At 39.2% G+C, this 8,985-nt stretch overlaps 1 protein-coding gene across 1 annotated transcript; it reads right to left on the bottom strand.

Annotated features, from left to right (window-relative positions):
• Positions 1-2,226: 2,226 nt before the first annotated feature.
• Positions 2,227-8,530, bottom strand: LOC311428582 (ATPase family AAA domain-containing protein 2-like; the record flags this gene model as incomplete). Its single annotated transcript, XM_084539964.1, has 9 exons — positions 8,519-8,530; positions 7,591-7,713; positions 7,259-7,361; positions 6,923-7,038; positions 5,784-5,958; positions 5,322-5,410; positions 4,816-4,975; positions 3,863-3,953; positions 2,227-2,570 (listed from the first exon to the last, which is right to left on the bottom strand). Exons 3-9 carry the CDS (start codon positions 7,274-7,276, stop codon positions 2,227-2,229), a joined length of 993 nt encoding a protein of 330 aa, XP_084396090.1. The 5' UTR covers positions 7,277-7,361; positions 7,591-7,713; positions 8,519-8,530.
• Between the last annotated feature and the right edge of the window lie 455 nt (positions 8,531-8,985).

Raw genomic sequence — 8,985 nt, 5'->3', positions numbered from 1 at the left:
AGAAAAAAAGGTACCTGTCCGCAGATTTCTTCTGGCGGTGCAACGTTTGTAAGCAGAACAGAAAGGTCCAGGGTGTGAACGGGAAACTTCTCCAAAGCGTGCAACACCACGGGTGCCACGTAAGAAACCTGGCCGTACCCTTCTTTTCCTACTATTAGCAGACAGGGCTGGCATGATGTTGGTTCCCAGAAAGCACTCCTAGAACACGAGTTAAGAAAACAAGTTTATAGATGAGGTGCTGAATAGACACACAGATGTTCCAAGTAATTTTCCTATAGACTTTCTTTTCCCTCCCCAAATAATCCAAATGGCAGCGGTACATTAAATACATGTAAGATTTCCAGTTAAGTTATTCAGTCATTCCAATTGTTTCATCTTCTTCCCCTTGTTTCATCTTCTTCCCTTGTGTTTCCTATTCTTTACTAAACCAAGACTGCAAATTAATATCCCTGCAATCTTGCTTTACTACTAGGAAATAAATTGGTGAGGAGCATTTGTTTCCCCACTACAATCAGGCTGTACCTCTGCTGGCTTAAATCAAAGATGCTAGAGACTTAGCCTTGCTCTAAAGCACAGAAAATCTTCTGGACAGCACAGCAATAGAAACGGAGAAAAATAACTGATCCAGCTGTGACAACATGATCTAACTTTCCAACTGTGGGCTTGCATGACTTCCATACTAAAATATCACAAGATTAACACAACTTGGTGGCTTAACAAATAAAGACACCATTCAATTTTTTCTCAAGGTGTTTTAACAAGCCATTTCTCAGTTTTCTTTCTGCTACATAATTCACTACTGGTTTAACAATCCTGGAAAACAGAAGGGCAAAAGGTGGCAACACAAACCCACAAAGTTGGGGTATTTTTAGCTAAAAGGACAGACAGCACATTTATGTGGTCTTGAGTCTTTCAAAGAATGCCATGGATTAAGTCAACGTGTTCTGGTAGTCTACGGATCACTTTGGCTTACGAAGAGAAGCCTGGGCTTTTCAATTTGGTCATTCAGAGCAACTTCATTACAACTTTAGTCCCTCCACCCTTTCTTCTTGTGAATACCAAGCACTCCTTCAACACACAAACTTGATGTTGCCCCTTCGTCTACCACCCCTCGCACTTTTAACAGCTGGAACTGTTTACAAAGACTCAGCAGACCTGAGAATTTAAACGTAACAGGGATCTATCTTTCTTTACCTGCTGAAACAGAGGCATTTTTTCTCTGGTCCGTCAGGCATTCCATCTTTTAATTCATCTCCAGAAACCAAGGATGCATCGTCATCACTGTCAAACATATCATCTTGTAAAATAGGATTGAAATGCTCTGAAAGGCAAAAGAGGTTTGTTAACTTTCCTGAATAGCCTTTGTCTCTTTCTCTTCCATTAATACAGCTTCTAAATCAGTGCCAAAACCCTTTCTTCATTTGAGAGCACACACTGAAAGCTATTTCCTAGAGTTCAGCCCACCACAGATCTAAGGAGATGGCACAAGGCCCTACAAAGCTCTACTAAGTCCCACTGATGTGTACGTATAAGGTACGCTACTCTTGGTGATTTTTTTCTCCCCCTTAGAATAAAGGAGATTACGAACAATTTCTGCAGTTGCTAAATAGCTTAAAAAAAAAAAAAAAAACAACAAACAAGACCATTTCTTTCTGGAGGAGGTTCCCACAATGAAAGCACGTGGATAAAGGATGTGATGGCCACAGAATTCCATTCATCTAGTAAATATCAATGCTAATTGATCTCACGTGTATAGTACGATCCACAAACATTTAAATTAGGAGACTGGTTAAAAATGATGATAGCTAAAACAATATTTAGCTTAGACCAGGTATACTTGTATCCTGGTCCTGACATTCTTCAGAAAGGAATTAGAAACATTGACCTAGAAATGCTTCCCCTCCAAAGATCTGAGTTTTGATTTTTTAAAGAAAAATAGGTGCCTTATACTTCAAACCTCAAGTCAACCTCTACAAATGCTAATTATCTTAGCTGCCGTCAGAAGCAGGATGCTTCAGTAGAGAACGCATCGTCCTTTACTGTGTATTGAGTCATTCAGAGCTTCCATTTGGCATTTCAGTTTCGAATCCACAATAAAACCTATGCGTTATATTCCAGACTTGCCCAAAAGAAAGACATGCACATGCAAATAATAAAATTCTACCACCATTATGTCTGAAAGGTAGAAGTTGATTGCACAAACCACAAGTTTTTGCTTTAGCAGAATTATAAAGAAGTGGATGCTGTGGTTATACCTTGCTGTCGGTCCTCCTTTAGTGCAAGCTGTGCATGCGGGAAGATCTTCTGCACAACTTGTAAAATATTCTCTACTGATCTTTGAAAAAGTGGCTTGAAAATGGGTGAGAGTGCTTGTACGGGTGAAGCCTCGATCCTGTTTGAAGCTGGAACAACCTTCTTCATAGCCATGAAAAAGTCCTTTGCTTTTATTTTAATAGAATTAACGTCTAGTAGCAACTTCTCCCTACTTGCATAAATCTGAGGATAGCATCGGCGTAGAGAGCACAGCACAGCTTCAGTACATAAAGATTTGATATCTGCACCACAGTATCCTAACAAACAAAAATCAAATGTTACATCAGTCAAGGCCCAGGTTTACAACATGCAACATTTAAAGAATTTGTAATGCCAAAACCAAACAGCTTAACAGGGAATTCAAAGTGCTACCGCTTGTGAGGAATGTTTTAACATTTCGTGTCCATAAAGAACAATTCTGTTTGAATCCTGTCTGCCTCTGGGCCCTGCACTGGCAATTTAATTCTTGAACCACAGATGCAGTGTGTCCCAGTCTCCCCCTCATTCTAGTCAATTTATCAAGTCTTCAGAAAATACTCCTTAAATTTATGAACCTGTTTGCTTTTGTTATTCCGGACTTCTATTTCTAACAGTTACAGCCTTTTTTTTCCTGTCTTCTTCGAGATTAACTTAACACTGCTATAGATGTGACTGTCCCTGTGAATGGCTGGGGAAGAATGTTTTAATTACTGGTGAAGTGTCAATAAGAAAGCTATTTGTGTTTGATGTCTGGGAGTTTCATAACAACTGATAACAACTAGTGACTGTTATGGGATACTATGCAGACCTTTGGTATCTGGCCAGGGGGCCAAGAGATTAAGAGGAAGAAAAAAGAAGCTGAAGGACGGCTGGGAGACAAGACCTGCAGAAAATGTTCTATAAACTTGGTACAGTGCCAAAGGAGTACAAAGGGGAAGGACTTGGAGAAGAAGACTACGAGCCTTCAGCATGAAAGACCCCTAGAAACCCCCAGAGGAGACTGATGCGCATGCTCCAGTAGGAGGGACTGGACCCCGGAGGCTAATTATAATAATCTAATTTTTTTGGAAGTAGTAGTGAATATGTATTAGTCTAGGAGCATAAAAATCAGCTGCTTGATGTAACTGGTGTGTGCCCTGGTGGAGCGGAGACTCTCAGTGCACCCAGCACTGTTTGCTTACCTCTATTCTTTTATATTCTTCTAATAAATCCTATTTTTTTATTTAATCCTAATTTGAATCCTGAGCCATTTATACCACTCTCTGCAGGGAAGTTTCATGTTGCTCACTGCCTGATATCCTGCGCTTATGCAGCTGAAGCAGACTCCTCATCAAAAACTATACTCTTGAGGAAGATGCCCCAGAACCATTTAATGTTCTCAGACAACAAGAGGAACGACAATAAAGAGTAAATAGATGAAAGCATCTCACTCAGATTGCTATGAAGGCGTGCCAGCTGCCTCGTTGACTAGTTGTGCAGCAAGGCACAAGAGCATGGGTACTGCCTGGTACAAGCTAAGGTTCTTTACAACTTGGTCACAAGCAAGAATCCGTTTCTGTTTCAGTCTTACCAATGCATTTCTCAGCTAGTTCATCAAGCAACATGTCCAGTGGCTGAGGGGTCCAGTCACGAGTATGAATCTTGAAAATTTCTTTTCTAGCCTGGAAGCAAAATCATTGCATTTTAGCTTGTCCCAAGTTTTCCTTAAAAATACCAACAAGAAACAAACAAACCAAAAGGCAAACAAACAAACAACAAAAAACAAAACAGTCCTCCCTCAAAACCCCTCATCTATTAATACGCTTTTCTTACTTGCTCAACTTTCAAGTATTTTACAGTTATTTAATATACACTCTGCATTTTCAACCAGGAAATTGAATATTTCTTATTTGTTACACTGCACTTTTTTCTAGGAACCTACAGTGAGAAAAGGCATTTATAGCTTCAATAACAAGTTTCCAAACTACAAGACCTAAGGACCCAGAGGAAAATACTGTAATGAAAACTTTATCCAGAAGCATTTCTTTGCTGTCCAAAAAACTTCTCTAAAACTTAGCAAGCTTTCATTGGGACAGTCTCATTACTTCATCACATTTGCTTTCCAGTCAGTAAATTCACAGAAAGCACTTCTGGCACAATGCTTCCAATTGCTACAATTACTATAAAGAAGAAAAGAATTATGACTCAAACTACTACCACTGATCCGGGGCACAATCAAATGCAAACACGTCCCCTATTCATTCATAAGGGAAGGATTGAGACCAAAAACACAACTTCATGATGAAAACACCCAAGTGGACTAAATAATTAAGCAAACAGGTACAACTTTGGGAATGAAAGGTTTGATTATAGAACTAACTACTTGGTGGTATCATCCTGACCATATATATTCAGTACCAGATTTGCCCTCCATGGAACAGCGCAGTGTCTCCACATATCACTCTTTCGTTCAAGTTGTCAATTTTTTTTCCTATAAAGTTGGACTTTGCCATGGTAGCACTAACGTTGAATTTAAGTTCTCACCTCTTTATCTGGCAAGTTGAAGAGGAACTCTCTGTCAAAGCGTCCTGGTCTTCGTAAAGTAGGACCTATACAATCCAGTCTGTTGGCAGCTCCAATTACCACGATCTCTCTTCTGTTATCTACGCCGTCCAGAAGGGTCAGAAGAGTTGAAACAATGGAACAAATAGAAAAATATAAGTTTTACTTACTGGTTCAGTAAATTTTGTTACATTCCACATGACTTTCTTCCGTGAGTAGTCATAAAGGACAAGCTTTTTAAGGACAAGACTCATTTTAAGACATAAAAAATAGGTAAGTTAACACAGACCACATGCTGATATCAGGCTTAGTAAATTGGTTTCTACTATCGTTTAGAATCACCTGTTTTGGCATTGAGTTACAAGTTTTCAGGATAAATTAACATGTTCACAGTAAATTAAACAGGTCATCGTCCTTTTTTTTTTTTTCTTTTTTTTTTTTTTTCCCAAAGATCAAGCAGATTTTATGTAGGTGCAAAACTGTAATACCTATGAATGTGGTCTTGTTTACTGGAGCACACAGGAGCGAGACCATCTATCTCATCAAAGAAAATAATTGAAGGTCGCATCTGACAGGCCTAGCAGGAAAACACTGAGTAAAACAGCATTATTTAAAGGAAAAATGCACAAAAACATCATGGTTGGAATGTCATCTAAACTAGATTTTTCACTTTAGCCTCTGGGACCTCTACTGATAGAGCTACTGGAGTATCTGGCATGACTAACAGAAGACAGCAGTCTGTGTCAACCCACTGTATCCGGGTGACAGAAAGCAAATCGTTCCAGTAGTTCTTACAGCTGACATTCACAGCAGAAACACTGGCATTTCCATTTCAGGGGGAAAAAAAAAATAACAAAATACAAAAAAAGAGCAAGTGCTACTTAAAAACGTTGACCACAGAAAATAATGGTTTCAACTCTGACAGAATACACTGTGCATTTCAACCTTACCTGTTCAAATAACACACAAAGTTGGCGTTCTGATTCCCCCACGTATTTTCTCATGCAGTCCGAAGCATTTCTCAGAAAAAATGATATTTTCCTGTCACTTCGACTATATTCACTGGCAAGTGCACGAGCAACTAGTGTTTCCCCTGTTCCTGGGGGGCCATAAAATAGACAACCTCTGCAATAAAAAAGATCCAGATAGGAAAAAAAACATCATGATGAGTACCTCCTACAACCATCGTCTCTAGAACAAACTTGTCTTTCCTAACCAAAACACATCATGTACAAGACAGCAGTAATAGCTGAAGTGTGGGTAGAGGCAGAACAGATAGAAGTTCCGCGTTTTTACAACGTTTCACAAGAAAATTCATTTTTTTCACCCAAAGAAATGAATAAGGAGGTAACTCAAACGTATAAAAACTTCAAAAGAGAGCATACTGTCCCAGAAGGACACTTCCAAAACTGCTGACAAACAGGGTGATTACAGCAAACCGGAGCCAAACGGGCAAACTTCAGCACAGAATCTGAGAATGGGCTGAATGGTGAATCACCAGTTCATTCTGCAGCAATAAACTGCATATTCTTGCTTTCACAATATGCAGAATCTGATAGTAAAGCATTTAATGCTCCTTTCAAAAGCATTAAGTTACTGGGTTTGGTCTCTCAGACCATCTATTGCTGATGGCAAGTGAGGAAGCCTAAAGCCGGAAGGAAAAGCGATGCCTTAGCACTCAGAGGAAAAAAAAAAAAAAAAAAAAAAAAAGAAAGCAAAAGTAGGCAGGAAAAACAACTGGGCTTCCAGGCAACATATTACAATTGACTTCCACACTAGATAATCCCTTCTTGCTTACAGACTAATCAAGCTGACTTGTACATAAAACTGAGAACAAAACCACTCCAACCCAACTAACCCAACTTTTTAAAAACACCAGATGGTAAAACTTACAAGTTTCAGACATTGCTTATATTTTTAACCTACAAATATTCTGGATTCTATCCATTTTTAAGAAACCACTTTTTGCTACTACTAAAACAAATGTTCACCGCTGCCAAAAATGTTGAAGCATGGAAGCATATTGATACCTTAATTGAACTTTCTCCTGAAAACAGCTGACTTACGATTTATCACTGTCATGAGTTACCTTGGGGGCTGAATATTGAACTGCTGAAAAACTTCTGGATACAGGACGGGAAAAATCACCATCTCTTTCAAAGCTGCGATGTGTTCCGAAAGACCACCCATGTTCTCAAATCCAATCTAAAGAGAAATTCAACACCACAGAGTTTGTATGTTAAAGAAAGCAGCAACCTAGATCAAGGTTTCATCAGAAATTATCTCAGCACAACGCAAACATTCTGGGCAATTTTTGAAGTTGCTTTAGAGAAAACCATCAACAAAGGTAGTTCTAGATGGCGCACTGAGATCTTTCATAATCACTGGAAACACTCGCTGACACGATGATTAGTTTACCACTTACCGCATTATCTATTTGCATTGCATCTCCCTGACTTCCTCCAGCTTTCTTTTGATCCCTCTGAACTCTCTTTAGGTCCCGTTTCTGACGTTTCACTCGAAAAGTCCTGATTTGAATTAAAGAGAAGTTATAGGGCTTCTTTTTCTTTAAGATGCAGCTCGAAGATTTTTGTTTTTCATAATAATGCCAAGCAAATGTAGAAGACATTAATTAATATATTAGAAGACCTAATTAATTGACATAAACTTACACAGTTACATTTAGATAAACTTAAACATGGCTAAATATTCATTTGAAGGAGATTCATCCCTCCCCTATTCTCTACCGACAGCAACCTTCTTGGAGATGTGCTCTCGCCGTCCTCACTGCTCTCACCACCCTCCTCCGTATCACACGTGCTAAGCAAGGGAGATGAGCAAGAGGGTGTAGAATCACTGATGTCATCTGCACGTCTCCGTCTGCAAGCAAGCATATAAACCAGAAAGTTAAAAAGAAAATAGAGCAGATACTAAGTAACACCAAAAATTAAGGGAATTCTATCTCAAAATTGCCTCTGAGATCTATTTTCCAGTCCACTGTACTCCTTAGGAATCTGATTTCAAAGGCCATGACACGATTTTCCTCGTGACAACTGTCTGCTTTCAAGAATGCTCAACAAAATATCTGGCAATCAACAGCATTCTCTACGCACTAACTGCTTACAGAATCCAAAAAGCCTTTATCATTACTAAGGCAATTTATGATTTCATTTAGATCTTTTATTGTTTAAGGTTAACTGCATATAGAAACATTAGTTGATTCCAAACAGAAACTAGAGTCAGTATTTGAGTGATAACTTTTTTTTTTTTTAAATCTAACAAAACTTCCATAAAGCCTCTCCCTCTAAATCGAATAAAATTATTTTCGGTTTTAAGAAAATCCTTTGTATCCTTCAAGATTAAATAGTCTGACTAAGATTTTTAAGGGGGGATTCCGGCTTCAGTTCCAGAACCAAAGAATTTCAGTTACAGAAACTCAGACACTACCTCCATAATCATCTTATCAGCGACCCACAAATATTGGATTTAAAAAAGAAACCAACTTAAAAGTATCCACCTCCTCCCCTCCAAATAGTTCTTTCCTCTCTATCCTCAGACTACCAAAGTACTGATCATAAACTTACTCTGTAATTACCACTAAACTGAAAACCCTTTGAAGCATTATGCAGTAAAGAGACTGACAGCTCTACGGATAAGTAAGAGCTATCACTAGCCATACACCAACCTGGCACGTCTTCTATATTTTTGTGACCCAGCATTTTCAAGTGACTCTTTCTGTGGAGGAATGGTTAAGTGAAATAGGACATGTTGATGTTGGGCAGTTAGGAGGCAATGGGCTAGTAAAGTACCGTACTCAACTCACATGAGTCTGGCACGTACGCAGCTGGCTGAGAGCCAATCAGGATCAAGGACACGATGCCCTTGAGCGATTGGGAAAGTCCCTAAGGCGGGACGGTGGCTAAAAGAAGGAGGAACAAACTGAAAAGAGCGGGAAATGTTAGCCAATGCTGAGCTTAGTTTTTGCAATATGTATGAGTTGATTATGTTCGAACTAGATAAAAGGCGACTGAGCTATCCATTAAAGTTGAAGTTCACTGTTCACTCATACTGAGCGTCTGTGTCTTCCTACCGTCGACAACAAATTGGCGCCCGAGCAGGGACAGGTCTGAACGGGATTTGGACACTGCTGGC

The sequence above is a fragment of the Aythya ferina genome (assembly GCF_964211825.1).
Source record: "Aythya ferina genome assembly, contig: HAP1_SCAFFOLD_96, whole genome shotgun sequence".
Classification (NCBI taxonomy): Eukaryota; Metazoa; Chordata; class Aves; order Anseriformes; family Anatidae; genus Aythya; species Aythya ferina.
The sequence above is the reverse complement of the archived record's forward strand: the minus strand, read 5'-3'. Positions and strand labels throughout refer to the sequence as shown.